At 40.6% G+C, this 19,138-nt stretch overlaps 1 protein-coding gene across 7 annotated transcripts in view; it reads right to left on the reverse strand.

Moving 5' to 3' along the window:
* The window catches only part of dock4b (dedicator of cytokinesis 4b), a 169,673-nt gene that overhangs the window by 86,192 nt on the left and 64,343 nt on the right, over positions 1-19,138 (reverse strand). For all 7 annotated transcript variants that reach the window (XM_084710674.1, XM_084710671.1, XM_084710670.1 and 4 more), the window contains exons 8-12: positions 12,291-12,442; positions 4,585-4,666; positions 4,353-4,413; positions 4,103-4,235; positions 1,974-2,062 (exon numbers count right to left, since the gene is read on the reverse strand). In XM_084710674.1, the coding sequence (XP_084566800.1) occupies positions 1,974-2,062; positions 4,103-4,235; positions 4,353-4,413; positions 4,585-4,666; positions 12,291-12,442 (517 nt within the window). The remainder of the gene's footprint in view (positions 1-1,973; positions 2,063-4,102; positions 4,236-4,352; positions 4,414-4,584; positions 4,667-12,290; positions 12,443-19,138) is intronic.

A 19,138-nucleotide genomic window follows, 5' to 3' on the forward strand; every position in this document is an offset into this window, starting at 1 on the left:
TGATAACGTGCGTAGTGAGTGTGTCATCTGATAGCACAGCCAGTCAACAGATTAAGTAGCAAATAAAGTCAAGAGAAGGACTAGATTAAGATTTTTGTTGGAGTTCAGTGTGAGATAAGGAAACAGCAAAGTGTTTGTGTAATATTTCAATTTTAGCGTCATCCCTCTGCTTTATCAGACGTGGATTTCGACTTTGTTGCACTTATCAGCTCAGCCGTGCAGAGCTCCTCTCGTCTGTTCAACAGCAGCACCGTCATGCAGGAATTCAGCTGGATGGGGCAGTTCTGTTATGAATGAACGTACGGCAAAGATGCTGCTCGGATAACGCAGCCTGTGCTAAATGGCTTCATGTCACTCGCTTTAATTACTGCATTCCTTCACGCTTGTGCAAGATTATTCATGACCATTTCAAATCTGTGAATTGTATGACTTCTCATGTAATTATTGGTCTTTGGGGGGGAGATGGAAAGAGTAGCTGAGTCAGTAGATCACTCTCACAGATTGTTGATGTGCCTGTAATCTCTTCTGTCGTTCTTCCAGTTGTATATAGAGTCTTCAAACAATTACAAACCTTTTTTATGCAGCAGTCTGTTGTTTTCATATATGAACTCTAAAGAATCTCCTGAGAATCAGATTGGGACACAAATTTCCCATGTCACACAACAGGAGATTGTCCACATCAGACATAATCTCACATGTCGGAAATATTCTGTATGGTTTAGGCGAGGGGTGGCGCAGAACATGCAGGAGGAGGAGATTTTTGCATTTGTATAAATACAAAGTCTCAAAATAAGATAACTGTGATGGAAGCAGAGAATGGTGACAGAAATAGAGGGTCGTGCGACTGAACTATGAGCGGGACGTGCGGTTTTACTAGGGCTAGGGTTAAATCCGGGGCAACTGCTGCAGACATTTGTGTTCGTACAAACAGCTCCTCCGGGTGATGTCTGACATAAGTGCAGAGTTGCAGTGCATGTGTGAAAAGGGCTTAAAAATATATGAGGGAGATGGAAGAAGACGATAAACTGTGTTAACATCCAAAATGAATATTTTCATTGTGAAAACAACAGCCTGCAGCACGTTTGCAGCAACATTTCACAAAGACATTTATGCAAATCAGCTTTAAGACAAACTTTTGCTGAACTCTTGCTGATTGCTTACTCTTAGTTGTACAATTGCCCCTTGATGCAAACAGCACAGACAAGCCAGCACTGTTTAATTCAAAAGTATGTCCCCTTGTTTTATATTTTCTACCGCATTCAAGGTTCCATCACTGTAGATTATATATTAAAGTGGTAATCAGAAGTTTATCCTGGGCTGTCGTTTTGTGTAAACAAATATATGATTCCTTTCACAGCTTCATCTGTAAGATTCTTTGTGTAATAATTCTATAATCCACAGAGATCAAGTTTGGATCTCAATGTGGAACAAGTCTCTTCATATGTCACATGACATTTTGTTGACGTTTGAAGAACTGAATGTTCAGATTCTCCACCGACCTGTTGCTATGGGAAACTGCTGATGCTGTTGTTCAGCATGATGCGACTGCAGCTATTTATAAAAATCATCTGAAAGCATTTGCAACAGCAGGCTTCCTGCAGACACAACCTTATGAAAACTGATCGCCTAAAGAGGAACTTCACATATAAACGCTGCTCAGACTGACCAGTAACTGACTCTCGCACGGCAAGAGACTGATGATGCAACTGAGCCGCTAAGTTTGTCACCGCTGCAAAATGAAGGCTTTGTGAAAGAAATAAGCGCAATTATCACCAGCCTGTGAAATTAACAGCTTTGAAAGTGCCCTGATTTTAAAAGCAAACAAAACAAAAAGAAGCAGTACGTCCACTTAAAAAACAAACCACTGAAGAAGCCAACTTGTAGCATTACTAAAGCCCCTTGGTTAATGTCTCAAACTATTATATGTGGATGGAAGAAAAAATAATTTAAAATGAAAAAGATGTGGTTCTTACCGGTGTTGGAGCCCGACAGGTTGTACCTGGAGTTCGCCTTTTTGATGATGTTCTCATGGATCTGGTACCACTCACTCTCTGTGTTACACCTGAGACAGAAAGACGATACAGAGTGACAGAAATTAAAACATTTTTAGAGATATTCTATTTAAAGGAGCACTCAAGGAATTCAGTATTTCCCTTCAATAAAGGAGGGGAACTCACAAGGACAGATTACTAGAAAATGGTCAAAAACACTGCAGCAAAGACCGACATAGTTTTAAGCCCTTATAGACTTTATGGCTGTGCTGCACCATTGGGGACTATTTTAAAACCTGATTAAATCATACATAAATCAAACTTCATGAATTAAATCAAAAATATGAACCAGTATGGCTGCCTTTTTGACAAGAGCTGAGCCATCAAGAGTATGCCAACTTTTTAGCTAGTTAGCAAACAATGTAAAGTTTTGTAAGTTTTGTAAGTTTTGTAAAAGTTTTCCACGCACATCTCCACATTGATTAAACTATTTAATTTTGGTTTATCCTCTTAATTTTAATCTTCGTTGGTGCCCTGTGTATGAGCCACACTGAGAAAGTGCTGGACCCTATACTTCCCATAATGCAACAGAAGCATATTTTCTTTAGGATGAACATCTGTAAAACTCCACATCTCCAGCTGGTTACACAGGGTTGGTGTTTAAACCTTTTATCTCCAAACCTAAGATAAGATAAACTCAATGACATCATTAGAGTTTTTCCCCAGGACTGACAGAGCTCCTCCAAAACTAAAATTATGCAACTAATTCAGGCCGAACAGTGCACTCCTTATTAAAAGTAAAATGACCTTTATTGTGTAAAATTGGTTAAGATGACCTTTCAGTCATAATGCTTCTTTGCACTCCTAGCAACTGGTTGGTGTTTATAATATGTGCTCAAAAGTTCACTGAAACATGAGTCACACATTTCATGTTACATGAATCATAGGTGCAAGTAAAAGTTACTAAAAACTACAATCAAGGCCTATTATTTATTGTCAGTTCCTACAATTTAACTAGGACAGGTCAGGCACAAACAAATTCTTAGGGTATTTGCAATGACGTCTTGTCTGGACCTAATTCTGAAAACATTCAGCTCAGAACTTTAATGCTAATCTGACTTAAAACCTCTCTGGTGTTACTGCAGGTATAGACAAAGTGGTTGTACTTTCCTCTGTGCTAAGTGTATTTGGCCAGTCGTTTGATCCAGCTATAATTTAGGTCAGACTACTGTGTCAACGGTAGCTGTTTCTATCCCTCAGGACTCTCTGTAGACTAGGCTGGACCACAAAGTCCTTTCACTGCCACTGTTTGTGAATTTAGAAACAAGGCCCTGAAGTAAAACTGGAAAAGGTGCATTTTTGTTGTGACATGTCTCTATTAGTACTGTTTGACTACCAGCTATTAAAGGTCCAGCTGTATGTTTTCATTGTTTATAATCATCTGAAAATAAGAATTGTTGTGTTTTTGTCACCTCTCTAGAGGCTCTACATATGGCCTTTCACGTTTTGTGAGTTTTGCTCCACCACAGGTTTGAAATGTGATGGTGATGGCTCTTGCTTAATTCTCCAAGTCATTCTAAAAATGTTTTCCCACACAACTTGATCTGGGTTTCTGCACGATGACATTGCTACGTGTCCTTGGCTGAGGGAAAGGAAGGCATCAGCACTATAACCTACATCACTGTTTTATGCTAATAGATGAGCTTCCATTAAAAAAAAAAAAAAAAAAAACACGGAAAAGAGTGTAGATGGAGTCGGCTTTTAAAGAAATGTTGGAATATACTCTTTTATACACTTGCCGAAAGAGAGGCGAAAAGATTGAATCATTTTCAAATGTGTACGATAAAGATAAAGCCAGGGGACAATTAGCTTAGCTTAGCATAAAGAACCAACTGTAAAAGCAAACTTTTTCGTTCTAACATTTTGGTTCTCGTATGAACTGAAAAAAACAAGGTATAACATGTTAATTAGTGAACTTTAAAGTTGTTGGTAGTTTTAAATTTCTGCAAAAAAGTGTTCAAAAAAGTGAAGATTGGTCTTTTCCCTTAAGTATAGTACAGTTCAATATTTGGAAGAAAGAACTGAAATATTTGGAGTTTACAGTGACTTACGCGTAAACCTTGAGCAGGTGGTCATCCTTGGAGTCAGCAGTGAGGAGATCGGCAATGCTGACGACAGCACAGCCAAACGGCCGCCTGTACTGCACGCTGCACAGATTCTTCTTCTCGCCTGCTCCCATTCTCCCTGCAGACACGCACAAAGAAGCACCCACTGTCAAAACAGCGCTGCCGCGAAAAGCCCAGGAGACTTAAAAGACATGTAGTAGTCAGAAGAATAAAGCAGCATCATCGTAACTCCCACCTATTCTTATGATGTGTACAACGATGTAGACGTCTTTTCGGAGATCACTGCTCCCCAAATCCTGAGAAAACAGGAAAACATACTTTAGCGTCAGATTCAATCATTGTGAACAAGCTGCAGAGCACTGACTTTTAGTTTTCAGAGAGATGGAACATGACTTAGGTCAGCGTTACACCGCTTTAAATCACCCCCAATCAATCCGTGTAAGCACAAAATCATGTTCGCTACTCACCACAAATAGCGTGCATTGTCTCTCTGTCTTCTCTGGCGACTTGGGCAACCCGCTCTTATTCAGCTTGACAAAGAACCTTTCGCTGTACAAGAGGAGAGACAAGGGGAGGGAACACACAAGGAGATGAATGGGGTCAGGAGTGATGGCTGGGTGTCATCGTAAACAACTGCATCCAAGCTGCTGCTAACAGGAACAGAATAAAGATTAGAAACAATGTCAAAAGTGTCAAGCGCTGAGCGGTGGGCACCGGAGAGAACGCTTCAAAGTTGGAGCTTCAAACCAAAGCTGTCTGAAAGAGAATATGAGACATGCAGAGAGAGACAGAGACAGCAGAGACAGATGGGTAGAAGGAGAGAAAAACATATACAAAGCTTGAATTACTGAACCAAATCCCCAACACGGACTGTCTGTAACATATCCGACAACAACAAGTACATCCACACGTGGCTGGATAAAATATTCAGCACGTTGGTTCTCTCAGACACGTTTCAGCCGAAATACTGCACTGTCAGCAAAAAGGGTGATGGGTTACAACAGAAAATGAGCAACCTCAGCCTCGTAACTGTCAGGCTGGTTGTCAGAAGTCTCCTGGTTGTGACAGGGTGTGAGTGAGACCATTATTAGCAAGGCGAGAAAATGAGAAAATTAACCTCCCAAGAGCTGGTAAATGTCAAAGATACTCCGCTGTATGTGTAATTTAAAGCGTAATATAAACCAAAATAGCAACCATATGAGTCACATGTGTAAGTACTTGGCTACTGCTGCAATTTTACACATTGAGAGAAACAGTTCACAAATAAGTTGTTCAATCTGACATAATGTAACTGGAAATGACACTAAAATCAATGTGTTGAACTAGAAACTTGAAATAAAGCACAGACATGACAGACAGGCGGACAGAAGGAGAACACAAAAAGACAGACCTGCAGACAAAATACTTCTGGAAACAATTCTACAGCCATGATGTCAACCCTGCAAACTAAACTAAAGCAGAAGTGTTGAGCTAGCGGCTTGAAAAACAGACAAGGCACTGACACGAAGAGCACAAAAAATGCAGACCTACTGACTAAATCCCTCTGTGGACAGAACCATGAGTGTTTATGGTCATGCTAGCAGCTCTGTGAGGCTGTAATTAGGCACAGTGATGCTTTAAGCTAAATGCTAATACCAGTACGCTAAAATGCTTGCAATGCTAATGCTAACATGCTAATGTTTAGCAAGTATGTTTACCATGCTATGACTGTTTTAGTGTTAAGCTTGCTAACATTTACTACTTAGCATGGAACATAAACAATATAACATTTTATAATAGTTATCAGTTATAATGTATTTTTTCTATACTATTTTAGTGTAGCTCACAGCCTGCTACATTTTGCTAATTAACACTGAACACAAAGTACAGCTGGGTGATGAGGATGTCTTTTTTGGCATTTGGTCACATACCAATATATTGGATACATTAAAACTTTGACCTATTTCAATCTATCCTGATGGAAACTTTATATATTTTACACTTGAGAACTTTTTATCTCTTGGTGTGGCATGTTAACTTGCTAACATTTGCTCATTAGCACTGAAGACATATTTTGTATTAGTAAAAATGTAATTTTAATGCTAATTGCAAATTCACCCTGAAAACAAAGTACAGCTGAGTGATGGAAATGTCATAGTTTTTGAGGTATCTTGCCATAAACCAAAGTATATTTTGAACACATTTAAATGTTGACCTGATAGTGGAGCTAAATTAAAAGTTATTACATTTCATCCTGAGGGATAAAATTATTGTACAAAACGTCATGACAATCCATAAGTCAACAAGCTGGAGGCAGTAGAGAACGAGTCAGGGGCTCACCAAAGTCATTAGGATTCATCCTCTGGAGACCACTGATGTCTGTGCAAAATTTCACGGCAATTTTTCCAATTATTGTTGAGATATTACAGTCTGGACGAAAGTGGTGGGCGGGCCAACAGACAGACAGACAGACAGACCTAACACTGCCATCCCTAGAGCTACGATACTAAAAATAAATGTTTAAGTGGCTGCACTGAGACAATTGGAAAAGTACCTCGTCTGACTTCAAGTCTAAACAACACTGAATCATACTTTGGATCATCTGCACATTCTCTGCAGTTCAAACTTCAAAACATGAAACTCAAGGGCTTCACAGAGCAGCGTGAACTGTCTCGAAATAACAACTCTGGCCTTGAATGCCCCGATCCCTCCTCTTCGCGAAGGCGGGAAAAGTGCATGTCGGGCAAAAACAGAAAGGACGGACACAGATCGCATTTTCATTCTCTTTGTACTCCGTCCTCTCTCTTTCTATCTCGCACACACGCTCAAAGAGAGGCAGCGGAGGCATCCTGCTGGGCCCCGTCTCATCCTGGCTGGCGAGCTGAGGGCTAATCCAGTTAGGTGACTTTCACAGTCCACCGATAAGCAGAGAGAAAACCTTGTAATGCACCAGCGCCTGACAATGAGCCAAGGCGCTGGCACGGCTAGCAAGCGCAAGCTACAGTACAGCCCATTCACACAAGAGCAGAATACTCCCCTGCAGATCCTATATAACTTGACTTCATGCTGCATACAGCTACAATGGATTAGGATGTTTTATAATAGTCTGAGCTATTAAAAGCTCCTCTTACAAGCTTAAAACTTGCCACGTCGCCTCCAATGATATAAATAAGAGGCTGCCTCTTGCACTGTAATTCAAGTGTTTTGTGTATGTAGGGCAGTGGGTGCCCATGTTTGAATTAATTAAGCTCCTGATTATTAATTATGCAAATGCTTATGATTTTTCATACATGTATTCCTTCAGTAAAGTTTTTCCCTTTTTATCGCCCGTATTGGAATGAACCAGTTGAGAGCCAATTTGATTTAGATGCGGTTGTTCCTCATTAGCTGCTCTCTGTAACTTTCCAGGCCATTTATCCGGCCATATGGAGACGGATTCCTATGCATTAGACATGAGACTTGCGCACGTTTTCCCGAACCCTAATTAGCACTCCATTGTTGAAACCCCAACCGCCAATTAACAGCCACTCCTGTGAACACACATATGCACACACACTCGAGGTTCTTGTGCGCCCTCCTCCCCCTGCCGTTGACTCTTCTCCCTCACAGCTGCAGCGTGTTGATCACCAGAGCTAAGAGGACCAGTGTCCCCCAGTGGGACCTTATCTCCCTCTATCACCGCTCGCATTAACATAACATGAATGGCCGATTTCCCTCCCCTCTGGGCCCGCACGGCGCTCGCTATTCCCTCTCCTGATATCGATGATTGCATTAGGAGCTGTGCGCTCACCCGACGAGGGGGCGAGAGGGGATAGTGAGTGTGTAAAATACTGGATAAATTAACTGCCACTGTTGCCTCCCACCCCCCTTGCTAAAAAAAAAAGACTAAATCTACCCCAAGAGTCCACATGGATAGACAAGAAATTGACTAGACGAGAGTGAGGTGAAGAGGTAGAGGACACCCAAGGCCAGATCACACAACTAGACACCAGAGGTGGCAAAAGTACACACATTCTTTACTCAAATAGAAGTACAGATACTTGTTAACTTCAGAAAAAGATGCCAGTTAAAGCAGAAGTACAGATTCAATCATCTTTACTCAAGTATAAAAATAAAAAGTCACCCTCTGAAGGACATTTCTGCCAGTCATCTTTTCTCCAAGGTCAAGTCTTGTTACCTCTTTGTGCCACTTTCATCATGTGATGTCTTTGTCTTATGTTGTTTTTGTCTTGTTATGTGTTGTCCATGGCTTTTGTCATTGTAGGTCTTGTTACATCTTTTCTGCCATTTTTGTATGGTTACGATTTTTTTTGTCTTGTTGGGTTGTTGTTTGTCTTCTTGTATCTTTTTATGGCTTTTTCAACATTTTCTTCTTGTTACATCTTTTCTAACATTTTTTTCCTGGTGCTGTTTCTGTCTTCTGTCTACATCATTAGTGTCTTTTCTATATGTTATAGTCATTTAGAGTATAGATATTTGTCTAAATACTCAAGTAAAGTACAGATACCTGAAAAATGTACTTCATTACTTCCCACCTCTGCCAGTCATCCGTGGATGACCTTGTTAGAGTTGAGAGAAGGTTGTGATTAGCAGGGGGAGGGGAGTGTGAGAGCAGAGCGAGCCAGTGTGGTCTTCACATTGTTGTCATAAATGTTTGATCTGGAGCAGAAAGAGCAACAGGATCATGTGTGAGCATGGTACACCGTGCCAGTGTGTGTGTGTGTCCTGCTGAAAAGCCAGACAAGGAGCCTGTATTCAACACAAAGAAGCTGCCATGATGCACAGGGGTTGCTGGTGTTGGCATGGTACTGAGACAACGGGTCGGACCCCCATCTGGTCTCTGACACACATACACACACACACACAGGCACACACAGAAACTACCAGCGCAGAGGGAAGCGTCAAGATGGCTCAATGCCAGGCATCTTTGTGTAAATGTGTGTGTGTGTTTGTTTATGTGTGTGACCAGACAGTGAGAGACAACGTTGGCGAGCTGCCATGGCGAGATTTTCCTCGAAGACAGAACCACTAAGGCACAATGGTTAAGGCCTCTGACTGACTTTATCCCCCTAAACTGGTAGAGAAATGTAAATACTGTAGCTGATGTAAGAAACAAGATCAACTGTGAGAAAAATACACAACAAAAAAACAAATAAATGTAACATGTTTTGTTTTTGCTTCCATTTTTCATGAGTTGAAGTAAAAGATCTAAGACATCTGTATGCACAAAAGGTTTATTCCTCTCAAATTTGGTTCACAAATTTGTTAAAATCTGTGTTAGGGAGCACTTCAACAGTATTTTTTTTCCCAGGAGGGCAAAGTCATTACCCACCCACCTCTGCCTCTGATTGGGTAGAACTCATTGTCTTGGTTGGTTGGGTTGGTTAGATTTAGGCATGAGGAGTAATTGGTCAGGGTTAAGGTAAAGAATATCAAGGTGAGCCAATCAGAGGCAGAGTAGGGTGGGACATGACTTTGCTTTCTCAATAACACTGATGTTAATAAATTTCTGTCCAAAATTTGTGGGCAACAAACCTTTTGTGAGCATAGAAGAAATAAATTTTTCACTTCAACTGGTGAAAAATGGAACCCAAAACAAAAGAGGTGGATTTACATTTTGTTGGGTGTATTTGCTGTTTTTGGTTTTGGATAAAAGAGCATAGGATTTGTTATGTATTTTGAATTTCTGGAGCAGCTGTATGCTATTTTCACAGTATACATTTTTAGCTTAACAACTAAAGCCGGCTTCATTTTATGCCCGACAATGAGGCGTAAATCCACTTCGAATGCATGACAGAACTCAAGAGTCTAATTACTCTTACCTGGCTAAGGTACTCAGTCTGTCAAAGCAGAAGGAAGACAAATAGAGAGAGGAAGAGCAACAGCAAGCTAGAAATAAAGAGGCAGATAATGACAGTGGGAGAGAGGGCTTCAAGTGGATCTTAATATGATACCACTGGACACTAATTACCCACTTCAAGGCAAAGTGTGGGTTGGGAATAGTAGCAAAAATGTGTCTTCATTATTGCCAAACCTTTCACCGTACATCAAGTACCTGGATGTGTGAGTTAAAAGCAGGCAAGGAGGCAAATCTAAATATACCTTAGTAATTAAAGGGATAGTTCATATTATTTGAAGTGGAGTTGTATGAGGTACTTATTGATAATCAGTGTTTTAGCAACAGTAGAGGCGGGTCAGCACGCCCACAGCTAGGAGAAGCAGAGAGGAGTACCAGCACGGAAGCTAAGCAAGTAACTGCTATGGACAGGGCCAGCAACAACTGTTATTTTAACCACCTAAAAAAGGTCCATCAGACAGCCTTTTCTGACAGGAAACTGCTGTTATATAAGCCAAATATCACACTTTCCGAACTGACCAAACTCCACTGGCGAAATCAGTGATTTTAAGTCACAGAACATATGAGTTGCTGGTCTGCCGCTGCCTTGATGTGTTGGTTTGTTTGTGTTATTGTGTGACTTCAGAGAATCTGAACCATCCATTTAAAACACAGAGGTCACACAATAACACAAACAAATTAACCATTTCGAGGCAGCGGTAGAGCAGCAACTCCTGAGCTCTGCAGGGTAAAATTACTGATTTCGCCTGTGGAGTTTGGTTGGTTTGGAGAGAGAGATATTTCGCACTCATGATGGCAGTTTTCCGTGAGAAAAACCTTTTCTAACTGGCTTAAATACCTTTTGTTGCCGACCCTGTCTGCAGCAGTACAATGCTTAGTTTCAGTGCCATGTGCTATGTTTGTGCATCATATGTAGAGGTTATTTGTTCAGAAACCCATCTTTCTCTTACATGAACCACATCATGTAAACCAAAAAGCCTTGCACACGCCTTGTAAAAATAGACCCTCTTTTCATGTGTGCTATTATTCATACAATGGTGGAGGAAACCACAGACTCTCCATGCTAGCTTTAAAGAAATGCAGGTCAACAGAGTTTGCACAACAGCTTGATTTTGTGCCAGTAATGTGATGAATAATGAATTGGATTTCAAGTGGAGTTAACTGCGTGCTGAAACAAAATGAGTCCCATCAATGTCACCCTTGTTCCTCTGATGCAACCCTGCAGGGTGGAGACTAGCGTCAAACACAAGCATGACTTATCAAAAGAAGTTTCACTGTTGCCGTGCTCATTTTTCAACCCACTCATTTCCCTTGCCTGACGAATCCACTTGTTTGTGACATGAAATGGAATTTCTTCACTTTGAACTATGAGAGCGGGGAGCTTAAAGACAGTCTTGTATTTGGCCGACGCCCCATCAGGAGTGTGTGGGCGTGCGCATTGGTGTGCGTGTGTGCAAGTGACGTGCGCAACCTCCCAGGGTGATCGGCCCTTTCATGTGGACAGCACAGACACTTTTTTTTTTATGAGAAAGTAGCACGGCCTTTCCCACTTTTATGTGTCCACGTGCACTTTAACAACCTGCTCATTTAATAAATCTTCATGAATATAATTAGAGCAGGCTTCCTGACATAAGAAGGGCAGCCATTCACCCTGCAATCACCACTCCAACTCACATTGCTACAGATGAACATACAAACACGTTTTGATGAAAGACATACTATGCAGTATTTTCCTAAAAAACTATGAATGTATAACATATAAAATAATCCTCCTCAATTATTACTTATGACCCACCACAAGTGTGCGTTGGTGTCTGTATCTGCAGAGAGCCTGTCTGCTAGTTTTTCATATTTTTTATGTGCATTTCTGGGCTTTACAGAAAGCTGTGTGTAGCCCCAAGCCAATACAGTATGCAGCTTTTGAGGACTCTATAAAAATGTTACAGCCACTGGTTATATCTGTGTTTCCATCTCTCTCTGTCCTGCTCTCTGTCTGTGAGAGCTGCAGAGAAAGATACACACACATATACACAGACAGAGCAGACCAGAGATCGTTTCAGTTGCACTCGCACAATATCTGGTCTTGTGTAAGTTGTGGCACATTTATTTGTGCTTTAGAAAGTAACTGCTGTGAAAAAATTCAAAAAATACTTCACTTAATTGACCTCTCTCATTCATTAAGCTAAGAAGAAGGTGGTGCATTTGCAAACAAAATAACACCAAATCAAACAACACAAAAGTCGCAGTTAAACCTCAGTGCATGACACAGTGATATGAGCTTAAAGCCTAACCATAATAATAAGGCACATGGGTTATTATTTATTACTGAGTGTCTACCTGAGTGGCTTGTTCTCCCGTCCATCGTAAATGTGGAAGAAGACTTCTAGCTCTTCCCCCAGATTGGCGCTCATCAGACTCTTCATGTGGACAAACAAGTGATGGGTGCTGGCAGGCGCAGCCGTCTCCTTCTTGCGATGCCGATGTTCCATCTGGAGAGGAGAGGAAGTAACAACATTAGAACCTAATGTCATTCTGAGCAGGGAGATCTTCACTGGATTTAAAGGGATAGTTTGGATTATTTGAAACGGGGTTGTGTGAGGCAGTCTGTCAGTTTTTTTTTGTCTTTGACATCAGGTTAACTTGGATTCACTACAGTCTAACAATAAGAAAAACAAACTAACCAGTTAGGGCAGTGGTAGACCAGCAACTCATGTGTTCTGCAATGTAAAATTACTGATTTCACCAGTGGAATTTGATTGAAAAAGCGGTTTGATGGCAAAGTAAAGAGGTGACAATATTCTAAATATAGCATACACTTTAAGTGATATTGACTTGTTGAGCTGAACGTTTTCTAATTGGCTGAAATACCTTTTGTTGCAGACCCTGTCTGCAGCAGTACCATGCTTAGTTTCAGTGCCATGTGCTATGCTTGTGCATGGTATGCAGATGTTATTTGTTCAGAAACCCATCTTTCTCTTACATGAACCACATCACGTAAACCAAAAAGCCTTGCACACGCCTTGTAAAAATAGACCCTCTTTTCTTGTGTGCCATTATTCATACAATGGTGGAGGAAACCACAGACTGATCATTTTAGGTGTGACTTTTTTTTCTTAAAGTACATTTTGCTGCTGACTCTGTCCATAGCAGTATAGTACCTAACATCTGTGCTGGTATTCCTCTCTCCTTCTCCAAATTGGTGGGGTGCCAACTGCCATCTACTGTAGGTTATACACTGACTATCAATAATTACCTCATACAACCCCATTTCAAATAAAATTAAGCAAAAGCAACTGATAAATACACTTATTGTGTTGTTCTGATATAGGACTGAAGGGATATATTTGGAAAGGTTAAAAAAAACAGTAGAATCCATAAGCTTTAAATCCTGAAAGATCCTCAAATGCAGGATCAAAGCTTATCAAACACAGTTAATACCAGGGGAAAAAACAACATGTAGATACATCTCTTTTTAATACCGGCCAGTCGCATTCAAGAGCTGCTGTATTTAGAGTTTTCTAGTCAAAGATAAAATAATATGCCTCGGAGACACATCACTGTTGGGAGGAGCTTTGCTTGCAGATTTGCATATATATTTGAAGGCAGTAAAAACCAGGCTAAAGATATAGATTTTGTTGATATCGATCGAGTTAATATAGCGTGTAATATTGCAGACTGTGAACAGCACCGGAGTCTAGGATCTAAGACTTAGAGCTATATTGTCTGTTTCTTTGTTGCAACCATGGAGCCAAAGAAACAAATGGGACATAAGAAGCACATATTTCTGTGCATACAGTACAGATATGCACATAAACAAACACTTAAAGCACTTGAAGATTTATTTCTTAACTCCACAATGCAAAGGCTTTCGCAAAATTCATTACAGCCGTTTTTACTGAGGAAAACACATTTACCATCAGGTATAAAAGCCACAAAACTTGCTCTCTATCTTATTTATTTACCTCAAGCATTTATCTTTAAGCAGGCTAATTATTTTCTTGACACAAAGAAATAATGGTGTTGTGATTTGCATCCCTTTCAACTGGTTGCTTATTCTTAGAGAAAAGAAACCAAACTACTGAAATTCAGACTGAATACAAATGAAGGAAAAGCAACAATCAAACAACGCAGCATAAAGTCATATCTCAGCATCTGATATCACAGGCTATATTAAGTCAATCTATATCAGAAGACATCAATGCAGTTACATAGAGTGGCCATGTAAATACCTTCCAGATCAACACTACAGCTCTGTTTATGAGAGGTTCATCCTAATCTGCTGTCAACATCCCAAAATACAAGGACAAACACACACACACACACACCCATACGCACACACACATACACATACAGAGCACCAGATGGCCTGTAGAGCCACTGCCAAATTGTGCTCCACATTCACTTCTGTAGTTGGATGTAAAGAGATAAGGAGGGGGAGAGGAGGATGATGAGGGGGTAAGAAAAAGGAAAAGAATAAAGAAAATGCAAGGAAAAAGTGCAGTGATGCACCACCAAAGAAGAGCATCGCAAACATGTATAGGAGTAAATGCTACCAATCATCTCGAACAGTTTGTTATTACAGGAAATTATATGTGAAAATGCTTCAAGCTAAGTTTAGCATAAAGGCTGGACACAGGAGGAAAGAGATAGCAATCTTTGTCCAAAGGGAACAAAATCCACTTATCATCAACTCTAAAGCTTGCTAAAATATTATGTTTATTTTGTTTAGTTTGTATAAAAACCTCTAACATCTGTAAAGACAACGTGGAGCCGAAGCAAACAGCCATTAGCTTAGCTTAGCATAAAACAGGGAGAAGCAGCCAGCCTGTATCTGACCAAAGTTAACAAAGTTCACGCATCAACAACTCTAAATGCCTGTCAAAATGTTATATGTCTTGTTCAGTTGATTTGTATAAAGTGTGTGAACAAAAATCCCAGTTTTACAGACTGTTTCTTGGTCACACTGTTAATCCTCTGGCGTCTCCGCTAGTTGCCTGGTCAGGCTAGGTGTTTCCCCCTGTTCCCACTCTTTATGCCAAGCTAAGCTAATCGGTTGCTGGTTCCACCTACCATACAGACAAGTTAGTATCAATCGTCTCATCTAACTCATCTAAACGTGTTTCCCAAAATGTTGAACTATTCCTTTTAGCCTATTCTCAAAAGCCTTTAATCTAATTGGTACCTTAACAGTACATCAGTCTGAACAAGGGTTTTGTGATTATTAGGACATGAAGTTTGTTCATTTCCAGCAGTTCTTCTGAAAAATTGTGATAATGTTTCTTCATTTTTGGGACGATAACTTACCGTATGTTTAAAAACGTAAGGTTATGGGAAGACGTTGTGAAATTGCAATGTTTTGGTAGAGCTTGTTGGGTTAAACACACAACGTGGGTGTTAGCACTGCCAGGAAAAAAAAAATCTCCTTTGAGACACGTAGACTCTCTGCAAGGAAGTTGGACAGCTGAGGTTGAGGACTGTTTTTTGCTTTGGGTTCTGATTATTTAATGTAGGAACATTTCAGTGACTGAAAAGTGGGCACCCATTCTTCCAATTTGGCCTCTTTCGCAGAAAATAATGGAATATATTACAGCAATCACAAGATCACTAAACTCTGGAGGGACGAGATAATTTCTAAAAAGAAGACAAATAATGAACACACATGGACGGTGTGAAAACAGTTTGAATATGGTTCTTCTCGACATTACAAACATGCTGGTCAGCAGCTGACTTTCCGAGCACAGAGGCTGTAATGTTTCAAACGCACCCGAGAGTGCATTACAAAAGCCAACAAAATGCTAAGCTAAAGTATCTCAGAGAGTCTTTAAATCTCTGAAAGCTGATTTTCATGCCGTAGTGAAATGTGAGATAAACAGCGACTGCCTCGAGGGTACAAAAATCTAAAAAAAAAAAAAAATCTAAAATGTATGATATGCTTTGGAAAACAGTTGTACTGCACTATAAATATAGAGATAGAAAAAAAAACACATACATGGTCCTCTAAGACTTAAAACACGCTTGAAAATGATACCACAAATCTTTTTACAATTGTAATATCTGTCAAAATGATAAATATGTTTTGTTTAGTCGTGACTGCTCTGCCCTATCTGAGATCCCAGAAGAAAACACGCTGCAGAATGATCTAACAACAAGGCAGCAACACTGTGTTTTACCAGATCAGTTATTCTTTACACAACAGGGCTGAGCTCCCGGGGTGTTTGACGCAGAATGACTAGGTCTGGGGAGGCCTAATTTATGCTGTGGGATTTTATTACGAGGTTATTTTCAGCGTGTCATTTAAGCTGCCCTGTCGGAGCGGTGTGCGGTTATACGACAGCTTCAGCATGACTAGACACAAAGGATAGACATGACAGCCTGGCAGCCCTGCTGGCAACGCAGAATGCTGTGGGCAACAAGAAGAGGACAAGAGAGACGCAGCTGAACAGAGAGAGCATGACCGTGTTTGCCTGTCCAACCGTCTTATTATTGTTCATAGGAAGAAGCAGCACCAAGTCGACTGGTGGACTGTCAAACTATTCTATTATAAATAAGGCTTCCAGAAGGGTTCTTCCTGAAGGGCTGAGCTTCTACCCAGAACCATTGTTTCCAAATAACCCTTTTATTTTTTGGAAAAAGTCTTTGTGGATTGTTGAGATCCTTTAAGAACTCTTTTGTCAGGGTTTATCAAGGGTTTCCTGTACCAAAATATAAAAGGGTTCCCAATAAATCCCTTGCAATATTGTATTGTTATTGTTTACTGAATATCGAACTACACTCTAAGAAATAAGGGTTTCCAAAGGGCTAAACCAGAACCATTTATCTATGTAGAACCCGTTTTTGAAGAAAGGGTTTGTTAAAGTTTGTAAGAACAAGGGTTCCATTGAGAACACATTATTCATCCAAAGAACCCTTCTTGGAAGAAAGAGTTCTTCAAGAACTGTTGAAATCTTTGAATAATTCTTTTGTCAAGGGTTAAACCATAACACCATAGAAGGGTTCTCTGTAGAACCTCTCGTAAGGGGTTCAGGGTAAAACCTTTCGCAGATAGTTCTAAGAATAACTCTTTAATGCTGGGTAGAGGTTATAGGTAGAGATTTCTGGAAGCGGAACATTTTGAAAAGGTTCTGCCAGGAAACAAAAAGGGGTCTCCTGTAGGGAGAAGCCAAGGAACCCTTTAAGATTAGTACCTCTATTTCTTTGAGTGTACAAGCGGCTTTTGCAAAGGAGACAGGGGTCAAACTGAGGCCATAGGGAAACTTCGAGTCTTTTCTTCATCCCTTCATCAGAGCTGCCTTTCATCACTCACTTATACATCACTATTTAAGCCTCTTTGCGTCCCTCTTTTAAGCTTGTGGGAGGGAAACCTGTGTGACACGAACAGGAAGTAAGTCGTGCATGTGTGTGTACCTTTTAAGCGTGTTTAGCTGTAACTGAGCTAATTTCGCTACCGCATGTCTAAGGCCAGGACTGAGCTATCCATCACCGCCATCTGATCTGCCACTGCTAATGAATTCATCGCTCTGGGATCTAAACTCCGGTCTACTATGCTCGTGCTCACCGCATTGAACTCAACTCTCCATGGAAAAAACGGGAAGTTTGAAGCCGTTTGCTTCTGCGCTACAAATTAAGCATGAAACGGGGGGGGCAATTAGGGAATTGATAAAGGTCCTCTCACTTTAAAGCTGCTACCAAACAAAATACTTCAAAGAGTGCCTGTTTTCAGAAGTCAAATCATATAAGCCAACTAAAAAACATGCCTCAATCTGCACAAACTTAAATTAAAACAGAAAGCACATCCCTCGTATAGGTGTTATCAGCACCTGCCCCCATGCTGTAAATCGCGGTGGTACTGATTGCATTCAGCTAGCTGAGGTTTATAACAGATGTGGAGCAGCATTTATTCAGTCTTGTTTTGGGCAAACTTAAGTCAAATATTCAGTCATTTGAGCTGGTGTGTCTCCTCTTTGTCCAGCTCCTGAAGGAAGCATCTGACACTTCAGATGCTAAATGCACAACTGTATTAAAAAGACAGCTGGATGCTAACTTTGTCTCCCACTGTCAGATATGATACAGTGGGTTTACACGACAGCTGCCCGCTACTGCTGAAAACCAGACTGATGAGCACTTCGTGAACCAGAGAAGTGAAACTGCGGGCAGTAAAACCAAAACAGTGAGCTAAAAGATTATAAAATGCTACGGAGCACTGAGGGAAACCGCTGACTTTGGTGAAATTTCATTGTGGCTTTGTCATGACGATTCATCTCTTTTCATCTCGTGATTTTATCCATTGGTAATCTAAAAATATTAAATAAAATAAAATAACTCAACAAAATATGTAACTGGTCTAATGTTTTCAGACTATATATTAATGTGGAAATGCTACATATTATACCTTTAAAATATACAGTACATGTATCTTCTTTTTTCCTATCGGATAGTAAGGATTTTATTTTGGAATGCAACTCATGTCTGCATGAATTCTCTCTTATTGAATGAACTAAATGTCTTTCCTTTATCCTTCTCAGTATCCTCTTCATTTCTCACCGGCCAGATATCACATTAATTCCTTGACACAACGTAGCAGTCGGGCTACATTTTCCCACAGTAATACCCCACTGCCATTTCAGCGCACACGCAGAAACACACACACGGAAACACACACACACACACACACACACACACACACGCACACCAGGTAATCCCCATCTCAATTTAATTAAGCCACACAACGCCAGCAGAGCACGAGACAGAAACAAAGAAGTTGTCCTCATACACAAAGATCTCACAGAGAAATATTGATGTAATTCTGGTTTGTTGTGATGGTGTGCGGCGTGTTTATGTATGCGGATGTCGGCGGTGAACACAGTCCCTTTATCTTGTCTCAGTATAGGGGAATTGCAGTCATTTGCTCATTTTGTGCGCCATTTAATAGAGGTGTATTAAGCTTTCATCCTGCGATGCCTGCTTTTGTTTTGACTAACAAAAAAAGAAACAGATGGATTAAGAGCTTCAATTACCCTTGTGAAGGGAAAGCCGTCACAGTGTGTGTGTGTGTGTGTGTGTGTGTGTGTGTGTGTGTGTGTGTGTGTGTGTGTGTGTGTGTGTGTGGTGTGTGTGATACAATTCTCCCTGCGCTGTATCAGGGCAGAGAAGTGGTTGCCACGGTAACAGCGGTTGGGGCTTGGAGA

Source organism: Lutjanus erythropterus, chromosome 22 (assembly GCF_056507025.1).
Source record: "Lutjanus erythropterus isolate fLutEry1 chromosome 22, fLutEry1.hap2, whole genome shotgun sequence".
In the NCBI taxonomy this organism is placed as follows: Eukaryota; Metazoa; Chordata; class Actinopteri; order Lutjaniformes; family Lutjanidae; genus Lutjanus; species Lutjanus erythropterus.